This window comes from Musca autumnalis, unplaced genomic scaffold (assembly GCF_047663935.1).
Source record: "Musca autumnalis isolate F117 unplaced genomic scaffold, ASM4766393v1 scaffold_4, whole genome shotgun sequence".
NCBI classification, from domain to species: domain Eukaryota; kingdom Metazoa; phylum Arthropoda; class Insecta; order Diptera; family Muscidae; genus Musca; species Musca autumnalis.
In genome coordinates this window covers 26,098,195-26,118,152 of record NW_027411977.1, presented here as the reverse complement: position 1 = coordinate 26,118,152, position 19,958 = coordinate 26,098,195, and the positions used below count along the sequence as shown (strand labels likewise).

At 36.4% G+C, this 19,958-nt stretch overlaps 1 protein-coding gene across 5 annotated transcripts in view; it reads right to left on the bottom strand.

Moving 5' to 3' along the window:
• Positions 1-1,514: 1,514 nt before the first annotated feature.
• The window catches only part of LOC141401285 (protein SCAI), a 51,644-nt gene continuing 33,200 nt past the window's right edge, over positions 1,515-19,958 (bottom strand). For 3 of the 5 annotated variants that reach the window (XM_073981384.1, XM_073981385.1, XM_073981386.1), the window contains 8 exons: positions 17,242-17,424; positions 16,934-17,164; positions 16,743-16,865; positions 7,869-7,997; positions 7,470-7,783; positions 7,153-7,407; positions 6,889-7,086; positions 1,515-2,517 (listed from right to left, as the gene is read on the bottom strand). In XM_073981384.1, coding sequence (XP_073837485.1) covers positions 2,273-2,517; positions 6,889-7,086; positions 7,153-7,407; positions 7,470-7,783; positions 7,869-7,997; positions 16,743-16,865; positions 16,934-17,164; positions 17,242-17,424 — 1,678 coding nt within the window. In that variant the 3' untranslated portion in view covers positions 1,515-2,272. Of the gene's footprint in view, positions 2,518-6,888; positions 7,087-7,152; positions 7,408-7,469; positions 7,784-7,868; positions 8,013-16,742; positions 16,866-16,933; positions 17,165-17,241; positions 17,425-19,958 lie in introns of all 5 variants that reach the window. The other 2 variants (XM_073981382.1, XM_073981383.1) reach the window with 1 other exon arrangement.

Genomic DNA, 19,958 nt, shown 5'->3' with positions numbered 1-19,958 from the left:
CTCGCTGCTAGTGGATTGAATGAATAAGGGTTGGTTTTATGTGTGAGTGTCTCATGAATGGCTTTTTTTCGCATTCATGCAAATGTTTAGTACTTAATAAGCCCAGAAAAATATATAATGATCGGTTCATTCGTTTTCGCGCTATAGCCAACACCACAAAACGATTTGTTAAAAAAGGGGGTGTCCTCTCAGTGAGGTGGTCGCTGAAAAAGAGAAATGACACATTCGTCTGCAAACCTCTGCAGCTGGGACCATTATATATTTGAAGTACTCACTTTTTACTACTCATACAGCAAAAAATATCGATATACCTTTTTATACAAGTTTTTTTTCACTCCACTCAATTTAAAATTTGCTTCAGAAAATTATTGAACTTAGTAATACATGTTTGGGTAAATGTAAACATCATATGATTAATATTTACATGCAAACAAAAGTGTAGCCAATTTATTACATCCCAAGAGAACTTAGGAACCATTTTTGCAGCGGCCGTTACTTTTAAATTTTAAATATTAACGCATAATATAATTTATTAATTTTAGAAAAAAACACATAAATACGTATTAACTAAAATTGTCGGATTTAAATCCTCATATAGCAAAAACTACTTCACGTATCAGTATCAAAATTCAGATTCTTCTTAATTAAAATGTTTCTATCACTCCCCATCAATAAATTTGTTCAACGAAGTATTTAGTTTTTACCATTTTTGGCCACGGTCGAGACACTGTGCTTCCCTGCTTCGCGGTGCATTATTTTGCAGAAGGGATCATTTAAAAACTCATTCGTGTAGATTTGTTGCCTTAAAACTTAGTAAAGCAGATTAAAAGTATATTCTATATTCCTTCTTATAAAACATTTCCCGATCACTTAATTAAGTAAATACAGAAATGGCTTGAAATAAGTTTGGTATATTTATCAACTTGAAAATTTGAAGGCAAATTTGTGGAAAAACATCTGAACTATGCGCACAAGTCTACTCGATTTGGAGACTAATTTTCTAAAAAAATTACCAAAAACTTGTGAATATTGTGTTTTAAATCGTGTAACTATGAGTGTGTGTCATGGATGTGTTTAAAAGTGTCTAGTGTATCCTTTTTTTCTTGTTTATTATAGACTAACATATACACATGCAATATGTATGTATGTACATTAGAATGGTTGGTGTCTAGACTACAATCATCGTATAAAATTGTCATTATTTGGTATTAAATTATTTATTAGTATTATTTATTTTATATTGTAATTATTAAATTATTTTTTAAATGTATTTTATTTTGTTGGTTTTTGTTTTAGTTTTGTAGGCAAAAATATATATGTTATGTTGTATGTATACATTATAAAATGAGTATATTTGGTTTGGTAGGACAACTACGGAATTGTATCAGTAACCGGCATATTATCAATTAATTCTTTTTATCTCTCTTTTTTTGTGTATTATTTTATTTTTCTTTTCGAGATTTTTGCTAAATCAGTCACTTCCGTGTTGTGTTCTCTTCTTATTTTGTTTCATATTTTAAAAATATATTTTTTATTTATTTTTTCCTTTTAATCGCTTGAGTAGAAAATGAGCTAAATTATCTTTTTTGTTGTTCTTGTTGTTTCGGTTCAGATAAGTTTTAAGATTTATATAATTATTTATTTCGGGTTTTTTGTTCTTGTTATTATATATTTGCATAGTTAGTTAGAATGGGGGGGAAGGTTAGGAATTACAGAGATAGATAGAGTGTGGGGGGTAGGGCTGGAAATTTCTATGGATCTATGTTGGGTCCATGATAATTCCCCACAGTATATTTGGAATGTCAGGAGTGGTAATGGCGAACTCTGAAGAGGGAGGAAAGCAGGGGCTTGTCGGTGTCAGTGTGTGTTTTTAACCAGATTTGCAGGTTTTCTTTAAAAGCTCAGCATATTTATCATATCATGTTCCATAGTTTTACCTTTTGTAAGTGTGTATGTATAATTCAAGGGGGGTTTCTTCACATTTCCAGGATTTTCATTAGTTTTAGCGGTTTAAGAACAGGAATCGTTTAACGAGAAAATTTTCATAGAATTTTTGCTTCACAAATATTTGCTTTAGGCATTTTATTAATAATATTATTGTTGTTATTGCAATTGTTGTTATGGTTCTCGGTTTTTGTTGCTTGTTATTTTCCATATTTGTTATAATTTGAAGTATTATTTTAATTATTATTAGAATCTTAATAATAAATTGTTGCAAAGAAATGCTTAAAATTATGACTAGACTTAGCTTAAGGAAATACTCAGTAGATCATCAGTCGCATTCGGGTCCATCGGAAAAGTGCCCACGCACATCGAGCGCTGTTGCCAGCTGAAATATTATATGCGACAATGTTGGATGCTCTAACAGTTCATTGGATGGCAATGGTGGTTCACAACGTGGTCTCATGTGGCGTCCCCGGAAACCACGATGCAGTCTCAATACAACATCACAGAACACAAAGCGTAGTATGAGGGTACGTAAAAAGTCATCACCAAAGAATTGAACATATGATGAATCTGGAAATAAAGTAAGAGAGTGAGAAGTATTAGCTATTTTTTAATTGCTTTTGGATTTTTTAGGAATATTTTTTAAAGCTCGTGGATTTTTTATGGATTTTTCAAGAGTCATGGATTTTTTTAAGAGTATTTTTCAAAGCTAGTTGATTTTCTTAAGAATATTTTTTAGGATCGTGGGATTTTAAAGAATTTTATTGACTCTCGTGGATTTTTTCAGATTTTTTTAAGAATATTTTTCAAGGCGCGTGGATTTTTTAAAATAATTTTTCAAGGCTCGTGGATTTTTTAATATAATTTTTCAAGGCTCGTGGATTTTTTAAAAATATTTTTCAAGGCTCGTGGATTTTTTAAAAATATTTTTCAAGGCTCGTGGATTTTTTAAAAATATATTTTATAGCTCCTGGATTTTTTAAAAATATTTTTCGAGGCTCGTGGATTTTTTAAAAATATTTTTCAAGGCTCGTGGATTTTTTAAAAATATTTTTCAAGGCTTATGGATTTTTTAAAAATATTTTTCATAGCTCCTGGATTTTTTAAAAATATTTTTCATAGCTCCTGGATTTTTTAAAAATATTTTTCAAGGCTCGTGGATTTTTTAAAAATATTTTTCATAGCTCCTGGATTTTTTAAAAATATTTTTCAAGGCTCGTGGATTTTTTAAAAATATTTTTCCAGGCTCTTGGATTTTTTAAAATTTTTTTCAATAGCTCCTGGATTTTTTAAAAATATTTTGCCAGGCTCGTGGATTTTTTAAAAATATTTTTCAGAGCTCGTGGATTTTTTAAAAATATTTTTCAAGGCTCGTGGATTTTTTAAAAATATTTTTCATAGCTCCTGGATTTTTTAAAAATATTTTTCATAGCTCCTGGATTTTTTAAAAATATTTTTCAAGGCTCGTGGATTTTTTAAAAATATTTTTTATAGCTCCTGGATTTTTTAAAAATATTTTTCATAGCTCCTGGATTTTTTAAAAATATTTTTCCAGGCTCTTGGATTTTTTAAAATTTTTTTCAATAGCTCCTGGATTTTTTAAAAATATTTTTCAACGCTCGTGGATTTTTTAAAAATATTTTTCAAGGCTCGTGGATTTTTTTAAAAATATTTTTCAAGACTCGTGGATTTTTTTAAAAATATTTTTAAAGGCTCGTGGATTTTTTAAAAATATTTTTCAAGGCTCGTGGATTTTTTAAAAATATTTTTCAAGGCTCGTGGATTTTTTAAAAATATTTTTCAAGGCTCGTGGATTTTTTAAAATTTATTTTTAAGGCTCGTGGATTTTTTAAAAATATTTTTCAAGGCTCGTAGATTTTTCAAAAAAATATTTTTCAAAGTTCGTAGATTTTTCAAAAAAATATTTTTCAAAGTTCGTAGATTTTTCAAAAAAATATTTTTCAAAGTTCGTAGATTTTTCAAAAAAATATTTTCAAGACTCGTGGATTTTGTAAAAACATTTTTCAAGGTTCGTGGATTTTCTTAAATATTTTCCAGGGCTCATGGACTTTTAAAAAAAATTTGAAAGCACGTGGAAATTTTAAAATAAAAGTTTTCAAGGCTCGTGTATTTTTAAAGAATTTTATTCAGGGTACTCGGATTTTTTTAAGAAAAATTTTCAAGGCTCTTGGATTTTTTAAAAATCATTTTCACGGCTCGTGGAATTTTTAAGAATATTTTTCAAGGCTCTTGGTTTTTTTAAGAATAATATTAAGGGCTCGTGGATTTTTTTATGAATACTTTTCAAGGCTCTTGGATTTTTTAAAAATCATTTTCAAGGCTCGTGGATTTTTTAAGAATATTTTTCAAGCCTCGTGGATTTTTAAAACAAAATTTCGGGGCTCTTGGCTCTTTTTTAAAAATATTTTTTAAGGCTCGTGGATTTTTTAAAAATATTTTTCATATATCGTGGATTTTTTAAAAATATTTGTCAAGGCTCGTGGATTTTTTAAAAATATTTTTCATAGCTCCTGGATTTTTTGAAAATATTTTTCATAGCTCCTGGATTTTTTAAAAATATTTTTTCAGGCTAGTGGATTTTTTAAAAAAATTGTTCATGGCTCCTGAATTTTTTAAAAATATTTTTCAAGGCTCGTGGATTTTTTAAAAATATTTTTTAAGGCTTAAGGATTTTTTAAAAATATTTTTCAAGGCTCGTGGATTTTTTAAAAATATTTTTTAAGGCTCGTGGATTTTTTAAAAATATTTTTTAAGGCTCGTGGATTTTTTAAAAATATTTTTCATATATCGTGGATTTTTTAAAAATATTTGTCAAGGCTCGTGGATTTTTTAAAAATATTTTTCAAAGCTCGTGGATTTTTTAAAAATATTTTTCAAGGCTCGTGGATTTTTTAAAAATATTTTTCAAGGCTCGTGGATTTTTTAAAAACATTTTTCAAGGCTCGTGGATTTTTTAAAAATATTTTTCAAGGCTCGTGGATTTTTTAAAAATATTTTTCAAGGCTCGTGAATTTTTTGAAAATATTGTTCAAGGCTCGTGGATTTTTTAAAAATATTTTTCAAGGCTCGTGGATTTTTTAAAAATATTTTTCAAGGCTCGTGGATTTTTTAAAAATATTTTTCAAGGCTCGTGGATTTTTTAAAAATATTTTTCAAGGCTCGTGGATTTTTTAAAAATATTTTTCAAGGCTCGTGGATTTTTTAAAAATATTTTTTAAGGCTCGTGGATTTTTTAAAAATATTTTTCAAGGCTCGTGGATTTTTTAAAATTATTTTTCAAGGCTCGTGGATTTTTTAAAAATATTTTTCAAGGCTCGTGGATTTTTTAAAAATATTTTTCAAGGCTCGTGGATTTTTTAAAAATATTTTTCAAGGCTCGTGGATTTTTTAAAAATATTTTTCAAGGCTCGTGGATTTTTTAAAAATATTTTTCAAGGCTCGTGGATTTTAAAGAAATATTTTTCAAGGCTCGTGGATTTTTTTAAAAATATTTTTCAAGGCTCGTGGATTTTTTAAAAATATTTTTCAAGGCTCGTGGATTTTTTAAAAATATTTTTCAAGGTTCGTGGATTTTTTAAAAATATCTTTCAAGGCTCGTGGATTTTTTAAAAATATTTTACAAGGCTCGTGGATTTTTTAAAAATATTTTTCAAGGCTCGTGGATTTTTTTTAAAAATATTTTTCAAAGCTCGTGGATTTTTTAAAAATATTTTTCAAGGCTCGTGGATTTTTTAAAAATATTTTTCAAGGCTCGTGGATTTTTTAAAAATATTTTTCAAGGCTCGTGGATTTTTTAAAAATATTTTTCAAGGCTCGTGGATTTTTTAAAAATATTTTTCAAGGCTCGTAAATTTTTTAAAAATATTTTTCAAGGCTCGTAAATTTTTTAAAAATATTTTTCAAGGCTCGTAAATTTTTTAAAAATATTTTTCAAGGCTCGTAAATTTTTTAAAAATACTTTTCAACGCTCTTGGATTTTTTAAAAATAATTTTCAAGGCTCGTGGATTTTTTAAAAATATTTTCAAGGCTCGTGGATTTTTTAAAAACATTTTTCAAGGCTCGTGGATTTTTTAAAAAAAATTTTCAAGGCTCGTGGATTTTTTAAAAATATTTTTTTTTTCAAGGTTCGTGGATTTTTTAAAAACATTTTCATAGCTCCTGGATTTTTTAAAAATATTTTTTTAAGCTCGTGGATTTTTTAAAATTTTTTTTCATAGCTCCTGGATTTTTTAAAAAAATTTTTCATAGCTCCTGGATTTTTTGAAAATATTTTTCATAGCTCCTGGATTTTTTAAAAATATTTTTTAAGGCTCGTGGATTTTTTAAAAATATTTTTCATAGCTCCTGGATTTTTTAAAAATATTTTTTAAGGATCGTGGATTTTTTAAAAATATTTTTCATAGCTCCTGGATTTTTTAAAAATATTTTCAATGGTCGTGAATTTATTAAAAATATTTTTCAAGGCTCGCAGATTTTTTAAGAATATTTTTAAAGGGTCGTGGTTTTTTAAGAACATTTTTCAATTATTTAAGGGCCTTTCTGTTTTTAAGAATATGTTTGTTTTTTTAAGAATATTTTTTAGGGCTCGCAGATTTTTTAAGAATATTTTTTTAGAACTCGCTCATTTTTTAATAATATTTTGTTATGCTCGTGGATTTTTTAAGAGGCTCTCGAATTTTTTAATTTTTTCGAATAATGTTTTAAGAATAATTTTTATTTTGATTTTTAAAGAGTAGATTAGAATGGATTAGAACTGATTTTTTAATGAAGACTTTTTAGGGCTCGTTGATTTTTAAATAATACTTTTTCTGACTCACGAATTAAAATAAAACTTTTCGGTGATGGGCTTTATCGGTCTGCTTTCTTGGGTACATTTCCCACTACCTATTGTGGTACTCTCCATTTAGTAAAATGCTTACCTATATATCCTTGGTCAATTTCATCTATGCGACAGCGTGTTACTAAACGGGAAGCTTCTGTTATAAAATGATCCACATACGATTGGCAACGCTCCCAATGATGTATGGGCACATCGCCAACATTGCAGATGTAACACAAAGCGGTGAGTGGGGAGTGCAGGAACAAAGTAAACAAAGAGCCATGGTGTTGGACTTCAGCTAAAAGAGGTTTAAACAATTACAATGTTAATAAAATAAATTCTTATTTTCTTTTACCATTTTTACCTTGGAAAGCTGGTGGTACATCCTGAGGTGACATTAGGACAACCAATGGTTGGCCAAAATAACGGGGTATGTGTTGAAAAACAAATGAATTATCCGAATCGATAATGATGAACATGGGTCGTCGGGTAAAGGGATATAGATCACCGGGATACAGACAATGGGTTTCCTTATACGATTTCCCTCGACACGCCAAACCGCCGCCATCAACACCATCACGTTTAACACTTGTGGCCAAGCCACCTAATTCGTAGCCATCTGAAAGAAAATAAATTATTTTTTTTTTATTTTCTAGAGTTTACTCTTGAGTTTACACTTACAATCTTCGGGATGTTTTGTGGTTGAAAAACAGCCATCGGCCGACATGTATAAGAGTAAGGCGCCTCCCGGAGGCAATTCTTTAAAACCGCTAGCTAAGAACACCAGAAGTTGACTAATCGAAGGCTTATACAATAAATACTTATGAGGATTGTCACGATAATGTCGACTATTTTCTAAATAGCCCTTGGAACCTGGAACACCATATGGTGGTATACGACTGGCCGCAGGACTGGCATCGTGTCCATGCATGCCATGTGAAACACTCATAGGATGTGTTGTTTCTGTTGGTTCCCGTTCTAGTGTTTGTAACATTCTGGAAAGGAGAAAAGGACACAAGATTAATTCGTAGGGTAATATTATTTTCTCTATTTTGTGGGTATTTTTCGACGAGAACTTACCTAAACATATCCATTGTCAATTCAGAAAACTTGGCCTGTTCACATGCCGACCCCACAATTAGTATCTCTTGCAGGCTCAGCGTCATGTGCGGTGATCTTTCGCATGGCGGCGTTGTTAGCGGTGACAACCTAGAACCGGAACCACTACTCATCAATGGGTGAAGTTAACCATACTAAAAAAGCTCTTGCTAAGGCCCGTGCTTTCACAGAAGAATTGATTTGATGTGATGCTAATGAGACACTTGTGATTTTTTTTTGCATTTTCATCGTTTTAGGTGGAAGCGTTTGTTGGAGATATTCAGTGTGGTAGAGTTCCTACACCCCTGAATTGATTGGTGGTTGTGTAGGTGATCTGCTACATTGAATATCGCACCGAACACACACAAACATACACCTTTCATAACTTGCGCAATATTTGAATTTAATTATTTATTCTTTTTTTTTTTGTAATTTTTTTGAACAAAAATGAAATACTGAACGTGCAAGAATTTTTTTGTTAGTTTTGATTTTTTGTATTATTATGTATTTTTTTTCTTATTTTTTGCTTGTTGATGTTATTGGAAAAGATGCGAAGTTGGTAAGTGTGGTAAAATATTTTTTTCTAATAGAATAAATACGAATGGAAGATTTTTAAGATGAGTCCAAGGGGAAACATTAGCTTGTAAAGCACCTTTGCTCTCTTAACTATTTGAAATGTCAAAATGATGTCAGAAGTCATTACATGGGATCATCATTTACTAACACGCAGAGAAGGAATATTGTTGAAGCATATGTATGTTATCTGAGATCAAATTTGGGATAGTGTAAATATGTACATATGTAAAAATATGTATTATTGGAAAAACCAAACACTTCGTATCAAATATCATAATGACACAAAACATATGGTTACTCCAACAATATATATTGTTAGATATATACAATACCCTATATTGCAGAATGTGTGTTCCATCAACAATATTCCTTGTCTACCAAAAACCCTGGGTCCCCAATTAAAATGACTGCTGATCACGAACATGTAGATGATGGGGTTGCAGCCCTTAGTCGACGCTTATTATTTTTTGAGTCAATACGGTACAAAGAACCGGTCGCTGTGGAATAGGAGATTTCACAACATTTATCAATTTCATTGATTTTACAGCGTTTATCATTTCGAGTAATACGAAATTATCCGACACTAAGTCAAAAACCACATTGTTAGCACATGAACTGCTATGGTGAAGCTTCTACTGAGGGTGCAAATCGATGAGACAAAATATTTTCGTTGGCTTCTACAAGTCGTCTGTGCATGCCACAGCTATCTGAAAAAATATTAGAAGTAGGAACAGGGTACTTCAGTCCCCAGCCGCCAGCACTTGAGAAACAGATAAAGGCATATTGTTGCCCTATGTGGTAAGCCACCGAGTGCCGCGTTATGTATTCGGTGGATCATTCACACGAGGAGTCTAAGGCGGCGACGCGCATTCCTACACACAACCTTTGCTCATGAGCATAGAAAACACGAACAGAAGCACACGTACACATAGTGTGCCTTCGATCGGTTGAGGCATTTGTCGTTGTTTAACACAATACAAGCACAATGTTTAGTTTTCACTTGTGATGGTCCCCTATACTGGTCTAAGGTCTTGCCAGTGCGTCGACAGAATAGAATGTTGACGATGCAATATCTGCTTGGGTTTTGCAGAGATAACCATAGATCATGTTATGGACAGGCATCCCACCCACACACGTCAGAGAAGATCTTCAAGATCTAGAGAGAAAGAGGTCAAAAGTTAGATCAACAGGCAAGGCCCGTCAAGCAGATTTAGATACTGATGCAATCACAGAAGCAATTAGAGAATACAATGTGAATACCGTCCTTTTAGAGCGACCACTAATAGAACAAGTAAAAAAGTATCAGTCGGCTATGGCCTCAGCCTGAGTGAACTGAAACACTTCTTAAAAAAAACGTATGTAATTAGGTGGTTTGCAGAATTTTGGGCGTATGAACTTGTCGGTAAACATATAGATTTCGATTAAAGCTCAAAAGTTTTGAAGTGGATGTACCTAAAGGAATGGACCGACGTAGTCCATTTTGGAAGTGGGTCTTATTTTGGCTGTTATTCGTCTCGAAAGATATCGCGCCCACCAGTCGTTTCATTTTGTCACCATATAATTTAGGCCTTTAGACCATTATATCGGGAAACATGGACTTGTACATTGTAAACAGGGACAATAGGAGTAACTTCGGTAAACATTTTCAAAGGGTCCTCGAACAGACCCTTAGCCGCAATTAAAGAAACATTGTGAACATTTGTGTGGTTGGTATCCCTAAGGGGTGGACCGATAGGACCAACTTTTGAACATAAACTAAGTTTGAACACAATATTTCGAGATCCAATCGGTTGCTCCGTTTATGAGATATCGCGTGTACCATTTTAGTGAATATTTTCGAACTTTTTTGTGGGGGAGGTACCGGAAAAAGTGGACCTATAAGCATCACCTTCGAATTTTATCCAATATCCGTGTGGACCAACGCAGTATACGGTTCGAGATTTGTCGTGCGCACCAGCCACTACACTTGCTGGCCGTAGGGGTTCTTAACAGCTTTCGGGCCATTTTATCAAGAAGTATGGATTTGCCACTCAAAAAACTTGTACCATCGTTATAGAGGCCTTGAGTGCAACCTTTTGCAAGAATAAACAAAACGATTCGAGAAGTGGTCCTACACTGCACTTTTTCGAAATCTTGTGAGAGAGGTAGGAGTTGACAAATATAGTCCATATTATAACATGATCAATGTCTTGTAAAAATATCACGATACGATGTGCAAAGTATGGACCAAATAGGTTACTGCCTTCAAGAGTTATCTTGAGCACCATTTTAGCAAAAAGTGTTGAACTGTTGTGGGGGAGGTACACAAAGGAGTGACCCATCTTAGAACCTGGTTTAAGTTTTTGCAAAATATTACGACTGCCATTTGGATCGAATGCATCCATTACACATGGTGCCTTAACAGCTTTTTGCAGTTTTCGAGTCACTTTCTCAGAAAGCATGGACTTGCCCCTGAAAAAAACTTGTACCGTCGTAATGGGGGGCAGCGAATACATGTTGTGACAACAAAACTCAAAACTATCCTAGAGGAGGTCTTAAACTGTACTTTTTCGAAATATTGTGTGGGAGGTACCCGAAGGAGTGGACTGGTATAGTCCATATTCAAACTTAACCTATGACTGGTGGAAATATTACGGTGTGCAAGGTATGCAGCAAATCGGTTACGATCTTCAAGAGTTATCGTGTGCATAATTATTTTTCCGAACATTTTTGAACTTTTGTGGGGGAGGTACCTGAAGGAGTAGATCGATATGGCTCATTTACGAACTTAAACTAAGTTTGGGCAAAATATTACGAGGGACAAATTTTGGACCAAATCGATTCTTCCGTTCGAGAGTTATCGTGTGCTCCAGCCGACTCCAACCTGTCTGAAACGGACTTCATCCAAATATACTTGGGGTCTAAAACCATTATTTCGATAAGGTACATTTTGCTCGTGTGAAAGTAGCATTAAAGCTGAGGCTGGTGCAGCAGCCTCAATTTTTATTAGACCAACATAGAATAGACCGCACGAAACGCCACACTTATTAAACTGCTCAGCTAACATTAACCCCCATTTGGCTATTCGCCGATCCCATATCCCTGAAACCTTGCGGCCCGTATTTCTACGTCTCCCTTTTAGTGGTCTCATCATCGCTCACTCTTGATGACATGACCCAGCCAACGGAATCGTTATAACCCTATACGTTTAAATATGCAGATGTAAACTGAGGACCTGAGCATTTGCCCTGATGGTGGATTTGCCACGTCTAAAGTAGTACAGGTATGGCCTAATTACTTCATTCGTTCACACAACATTCTGGACACACCGTTTAGGTAATATGGTGTAGCTTATACCACCAAAATTTGAGCGCTCAGTCTTTTCTCCTTTTTTGAGGACGTGACAAAGGATGCTCACGTTTTAATCATGGGATACTCGTTCCTACTGCCAGATGGTGCTACCAAGGTGTTGCATACGCTTTATCGACGTATAGCCGAAGAGGCCGCCTGGTAAACTATCGGCTCCTACGGTCTTATTAATCTTCAGTCGGTTTATTGTTGTCTTTACCTCATGCTAACCGGGCGGTATTCAGTCAATACCATCTTATGGGATTGCATCTGTGGTATCTTCGTTGTCTTCATTAGCATAGGATACCAAAAGTTTGGAATAATTTTCTGTCCATACTATCGGTATCTGTTACCAACAAAAGCATCAGTTTGGTGATTCACTCTTTGGTAGAACTTTCGGACTTTATTCTGGCTACTATACATCTCGATTTTCACAGTCCCACAATTTCATTTCTCTCCCGAAACCTCTCTTCTCTCGTGAGCTACGCGTTGCAACCGATAACAGAGTAGCTGGTTTTTTCTCTTCGGTCTCCATGGAGTGGACAAAACTTTGTCATTCCTCTGTTATGTTTTCGGAACGAGGAGTGCTTTCATTAAGCAATTGGAGAAAGTGAGTGAAATATACTATGGCTATCTGTTGGGTGCCACGGTAGTGCAATGGTATGCACAACCGCCTTGCACGCTGAAGGTCGTGGGTTCGGCAACATAAAAAATTTCAACGGTGGCAAAATACCCCTCAGTGATGTTGGCGACATTTCCTGAGTATTTCAGCCATGTAAAACTTTTCTAGAAGTGGTGTCTTAAGACACGCCGTTCGGACTCGGCAATAAACAGTAGGTACCATATCATTGAGCTAATATGAATCGGGTTGCAGTCCACTAGAGTAAGTTGAGTAGGTTTGGGAGGGAGGCAGTTGAAAAGCTGTCGTGTGTTGTGCGGGCCTGTGCGGCACTCTGGGCAGATGTTTTGCACAGTGTTGTCGATCCGTGCCCTACAGGAGTTCAGACGGAAGCACCATCTCGAGCGTAGTTAAGCCAAAAATACTCGGCTTTGTTGTGGCAGCTGACGCTCATCTGCTGCGATACAAGGAGGGTGTGTTCCGAGGACCTCATTCAAACGCAACTGCGTCCATATAAATGCTATTCAAACCCGCTTGAAAAGCTTGTTGATCTTGGGGTTCTCTCTTGTAACGCTGGGCCTCTGCTTCTAGATCATGCAGATTCTCCATGATCTGCTTGAATGGGCGGAGCACATAAGGATGGCTCTCACGGTAACACCTGAGCAGGTACTGTAACGAAAGCATCTCATTGTGTTGCTTTACTGGAAGAATCTTTGCCTCCTCATGTAGATGGTCCCCTGAAGACTTGAGGAGGCACCCTGTTGCTGTTCTCAGGGCGGCATTCTGGCAGGTTTGAATTTTTTCCAATTCGTATCACATAATCCCGGGGACCAAACTGGCGCCACACGACCACGACATTCAATTCTTTTCCAAACTGCGCTGTCCATATGGTGAACAGAGTGGCTGTTGATTCCTTCAATGGAAAAAGGTGGTAAGATTGTTAAATATTTGTTCAGTTCAGATGTCATCAGGATATGTACCTGATGCCAGGATCGTGCAATCATCCTCATACGTTATGATCTCGATGCCGTCTGGAGTGGGGGGAATACAGGAGAGGTAGAGGTTGAACAGTTCCGGAGATATCACCCCAGCTTTGGGAACTCAATGTCCTCAAACAGCGTGGAGTGCCTGACTGTATCAAAGGCTTTTGATAAGTCAAGCGCCACCATCACTGTTCTATCGCACGGCCGTCTCTGGTTGAGTCCTTGACAAATATGTGTGGTAATGGCGTACAGCGCAGTTGTCGTGCTGTGCTGCTTACGGAACCCATGCTGATGATCGGCAACTTGATAGCTATTTCTGATACTGGCTTGTACGATTCACTTCTGCTGGCATCCTTGCCGGGCTTCCGTAGTGGGACCACCCTACCCATTTTCCAGACTTGGGAACAATGATGGTGAATAGCGACAAGTTGGGAACTTTAGTGGGATACTCCACTCCCAGCTCATCCAGCTGCTTCAGCATTACATGGAGATTCCATCAGGGCCCAACGCTTTGGATGATTTAGCGTTCCTGATGACATTGGCAACATCAGCCATTGCAAACTGTGGTGGTTCCTCCTAGGCAGGAAGAGATCTGATGCGACGTAATACTCTTCTTTTCGCCCTGTCACTCTCGGGGTGCTCGACAAACTGTCGATTGAAATAACTTGCGGATCTCTTCGGGTCAGTCAACGTAACGTCGACAAACGTGGCTGAGGTCCTATCTTCCCTTTTTCCAGGGTTCGAGAGTGATTTAACCGTTGCCCACAATTCACCTATACCGGCTCCAATGTTGCAACTCTTCAGATGATTTAACCACTTGTTCCGCTTGTGCTCGCCGATCAGCCTGTTAACTTCCAGTGTCAGCTCCCTGACTCTGGCGTCATTGGGGTTGGTTCAACGAAGCTCATCACTCATTTGCTAATCCCGGCGCTTCTGCCAGATCGTTCAATTGAACAATATTGCCCAACTATACTAGATGGTGCACTGAATACATGAGGAGGCACCTTAGGCATGATTCAAGCAGGTTTGAACATTTTGCCATTGTGTGGCACTTATATTCGCTGGCCAAACTGGCGTAGCATAGCTTGCCACATACCGACTTATCGCGTTATATGTGGTCAACAAGGTTTCTTTATCTGCTAGGGACATCTCAGCTTGTCGCAGATAGCTGTGGCAACGCGGACGACATGAACATGCTGTGGAATGTGACCCCTAGAATTTTGAGGTAGTTTGTGGTAGGAATTTTGACCATGACCATCACCTCTGTCGTCAATGTGGTGAATAGAGTGACCGTAGAATTAATGTCGGATATGAGCATATTCCTCGCATGGGAAAAGGTGTTCATCCACAAATGACATCAGAGAAGATACTTTACGACCAGCAGGTAAATGGCGAGCTGCTGCAGCAGTGATTATGTATCGGAACGGCCTTTCCGCTACCCGAACAAAAGAAGGTTTAGGCAGTTCTCTAAAGCGGTGATGGGTGAACTTTCTGAAATCCTGCCAATCAGCTTTCTTATGATTGACGAATGTGCGGCGTTCAGAGGTAATGAAATCGGGTGGTCTGCTAATTAAGACAATTGTGGGGAGATGGTCTGATCCAAGGGTTGCCAGGTAACGTCATTTGTCATACCAGGTGCCACGATGGTTATGTCTGGCGAGCTGTGATACTCTCATCTAATTCTGGTAGAGGCGTCCTCATTGATGGTGCAGAACGTAGAGCTGTCAATTTGCTAAGCCAGCGCTGGTCGTTTCCGAGGGCCAAATGCCACATCTCATGATGCGTATTAAAATCCCCCAGGACCAGACGATTATGACCTTCAAAAAACGGGCTAATGTTAGGCACGTAATCTGAGATACATTTATTTCTCGGCGGGGTGTATACGTTCAGTAACTCTATCTCGGCAGTTCCACACCTGACTGCTACCCCCATACATTCCATGTACGGGTTATTTGAGACAGGCTCAAGCGAGATATGTCTGGTGCGATCCTTCCTTAGCATGTTGTAATCATCGCAACGTTGTAAGATACAGTTGTTGTTGAGCTTGGTTTCTTGCACCGCAGCGACCTTGATATTCCTCCGACTCATGAAATATACTATTTCCTCGATCTTACCTCTGAGTTCATTGCAATTAAATTGCAAAAAGGATGGATGTGGGTGAAGATGCGGATGTGACAAACCGAGCACAAATATATTGGTCCTGGGGTTTCCTCCGTCCCAGCACGGACCAAAAGAATTCGGAGCAGGCATTCCGGGATATGCTGCTCCTAACACATAAAAACGAAATATATACAAACATATGTACACTGAGGTGGCAGCCGCTGGCCGGAACAATGATGTTGTGTAGTTCCGGGTCAATCCGGTACGTAAGAACCCGCTGTTTTTGTTTATCGTTCTTATGGCTGTAAGCGCGGCACATGGTAGCTCGCAGGTAACAACCCGGGGATGAAGGGCAGATAAGGACATGTCTTTGGGGGTTTGCGTTGGTTTCTACTAGGGATACGTAATCGAAGTCAATAGTTAACATTTCGATCCTTCGATTTTTACCTTTAACTGAAAACTGGACTATTTGAACTTTAGATTGTGATTAAAGTCGACTAGTATCGATTTTTGATCTATTTCACTCATTCTGTTCTGACGTTGCCTATTTTAACATTCGCATCTTTTCCATATATTTTTTATCAAAATTAAATAATAATTGCCTGATATGTATGTAAGTGTGTTGTGTTTAGGTGTTAGAAAAATTGATTGGTAATGTGTGTGGGTGGATATGAGTGAGATGAGAATGGAATGGAGTAATGTGGAGTGGAGTGGAATGATTGAAGAATGGAAGTGCCAATCAATGATGATAGTGATAGTAATTTGTTAGTTGAAGATAGAATGGAAAGTAAATGAATGGAATTGTGATTGGAGTGTTGTTTCAAGTCTTCTGTGATAAGCACAATATTATAATAAATACTGCCATTTTAAAAAAGTTTGCATACAATACTACTTTATATAAGAGTTAAGAAATAATTTCAAAGAAAAAAAATATTGCCTTAAAGGGGGCTACTTTTTAAAATAAAAAAAAAACAACCAAAAAACTTAAACATAACTTGTATACCTCCCAAAATTATAAATTTCGAGTTAATTTGCTTTTTTTGTTAAAATATTTTTTGATTTGGAGTTAAGAAAATAAAATAAAAAAATAATATAGGAAAATAAAAACTCAAAATTGTTTTGAATCGAAAGAATAAATCAATCTCTCTACTAATTTTTTTCTTGGTATTTTTTCATTCAATTTTTCCTTCCCAAAGAAAGCACGGGCAAAATATTGGGTAAATGTGCCTTAGTGGCTTCGGATAAAAGTACCTGTGTGATAGTACGATGGGATTGGAATCCGCATGAAGAACGGCCACAGCTGCTTCAGCTTTTATAAAACCCTTAATCTCTTCCAAAACTAATGACCATTCTAAATGGTCTTCAGGTTCATAACTGGAAAATGCAACAACGAAATTATTTGAAAACCCAAATGATAATAACCGTTATAAGTATGCCCTTACGTGGTGGTATATTCCTGTATTTGTTTCTCCAATTCGGTAACCAATTCTCGCACCAATTTCATTTTCTTCAATAACAAACAAACCACAATAAAACGTGCATAATAGCGCAGCTTTTTCACCATCAAATCGGGACGATCTTCTTTAATCGCTCGCGAATAATAGGCTCTACCTCTAATAGCTGCATAAAATTGATACGCTTCATTCAGGTAATTCGTTTCACTGGTTCTTAAACTGTGAGTAGTAGATGAGAAAAGAAAGAAAAACAAAATGAATATTAGGGTGATGAAAATACTGTGCGATTTACTCACTAGTAATGGTAGTAAAGCTGTCCAATTTTACTTGCAATTTCACCAATTTGCCACCGTTTTAAACCATATTTCGAATCCAGTACCATGCGATGCTGTTGCTGGAATTTCCATAATTTCGTATAGACATCGAACGTTCGTCCAAAATAGGCCTGCCATTGTCGATGTCCATATTGTGGTAAATCTCTGAAAGAGGGAGACGGAAATTCAATTATAAGGAATTCGTATACATAGTTTCCAGAGGAGATTGAAACGTCGAGACAACTAGTTAGGTTCATATTCCACAAGTTATGGCCTAGTGTTCACATACATAACACAATTTGTCCGATGAATTTAGCTGCGAAGGTGCGATTTGTTACAATATGGAAATTGAGCTTCAAAAATCCCATCGCAAAAGAAAATCTTCCCTCATTGGAGCAAAGTTTGCAGCTGTAGATAAAAATGTTTCGAATATATGATCCAATCTGTGTGGACGTCAAAGGAACCCTAAGCTGTATAAGCTATACGTCAGCAATGGCATTGTCAAACGGATAAAATTACAACGAATAAAATTGCACCGAACTACCTATAATTTAATATTTGAGGTTCCCAGTGGTCACAAAACGTCTTCACAAAAAAATTGTCAACATAGGTCCATGTGTTGGTTTAGCCCCCATATAACGGTACCTCCCGATTTTCGGTATTTTGCGGATTTTAGCTACAGTTTTGGACCGAACTACCTGTAATTTAATATTTGAGGTTTCCAGTGGTCACAAAACGTCTCCACAAAAAATTATAAACATAGGTCCATGCTTTAATATGGTCCCAATATAACAGTAACTCCTGATTTTTAGAATTTTGCTGATTTTAGCTACATTTTTAGACCGAATTACCTGCAATTTAACATATGAGTTTCCCAATGGTGTCAAAACATATCCACTAAAAATTTCAACATAGGTCAACATTTTGGTATAGCCCCCATATAACTGTACCTTCCTACCTATAATTTCACATGTAAGGTTCAAAGGGGTCACAGAACATCTCCACCAAAAATCGTGTACATGGGTCCATGTTTTGTGGAGTTGGATAATCTAGTTCCTAGTTCACTGTACTAGTTCCAAAACGTATGAGTAACATCATAGAATTTAACGTGTGATATTTTGTATACGCATCTAGTGCAACGAGGAGAAAGATGTGGATGGTAAGATAGATAGCAGAAACTGGAAATTGGAGTAATATCCCTCAGATATAAATAGGAGTTATATCCATCAGATGTCACTATAGGGAATATTGGAATATTATTTTTCCCATTGATCGACTTGGGAGCATAGAACATCTACCAGCGTCCAACTTATACATTGATTGCCTGATTCATGGGGGATTCCACCGGAAGGGTCTGGTAATATACAATATAAACTTTTTCTTAAGGTGTGAGTATGTTGGATAGTAGGTTTCACATGCTTCGAATATTTTCAGTTTGGTTGGATATAAGAAAGGTAAACCATACTACCTTTGGGTAACGTTGGTGGTGAAATATTCTAGGCAACCGTAACATGGCAAAGTCCACGACTTATCTTTGGCCCACTTTCATTTCATGTGAACCTTTAACACCTAACACGGAACACATAAGAGTGATAAAGACATGGACGTCGGGTTAGTAATATACCGCTATAAAAATTATATACTCTGACAGAACAAGAAAGAAAGATAAGCAACCCCTTTTAAGATGACGACTCCGAAAACGTTTTAAGGACCATTATCTGCGAATCTGAACCTGGACTCTCAATAGAGAGAGTTTTAGTGGAGAAGTTTCGTGGCCTTAAAGAACTTCAAGTGTCAAATTACTGCTAGTTCGGTTAAAATTTGTAGCTAGAATCCTTAAAATACCGAAAATCGGGAGGTACCGTTATATGGGGGCTATACCAAAACATTGACCTATGTTAACGATTTTTGGTGGAGAAGGTTTGTGGCGTTAAAGAAGATCAAATGTCAAATTACAGCTAGTTCGGTTAAAACTTGTAGCTAGAGTCCTCAAAATACAGAAATCGGGAGGTACCGTTATATGGGGGCTGTACCAAAACAGGATTTGTTCATAATTTTTGGAATATATATTTGATGATCGGGTGACGTAGGGGATGGAAGATAACAAGGAACGGTCCTGACCGGTTTAACCATGGCGAAGCCCAGGATTTATCTTGGTCCCTCTTTCATCTCAAGTGGACACTTACCTCCCCGTGGTGTCACCTGGGGCACCGTCCTTAACACCCGTTGAAGGTAGTGAGCTAACATGTGCCGCGCGTTCACCCATAAGAACGTTAAAAACTTGGGTTTGGGCGTCGGGTTAGTAACCCTACCCTAGAAAAAACAGCCTACTATGAATACACGAAAGAAAAGAAAAACAAATCCCTCAAAAGTTGACGACCCCCGCAAACGTTTTAAGGACCATGATCTGCGAATCTGCACCTGCATTGTTCGCACTCTTTATAGAGAACGTGCAGTTTGTACAGGAAATACGATGGAACGGGAAAGGCGTCACAACAAACAACACTTAAAGGTGACGGATTGTATTATAGCTGCAATGACACAAAGCATGAGTTTGGTTGCGGATTTGTAGTTGGTCGGAGGTATAAACATCTGGTCTCCAGCTTCACCCCAGTGAATGAAAGACTCGCTACAATTCGATTAAAAGCAACATTCTTCAACATCAGCTTTATTTGCGATCATGCTCCCACTGAAGAAAA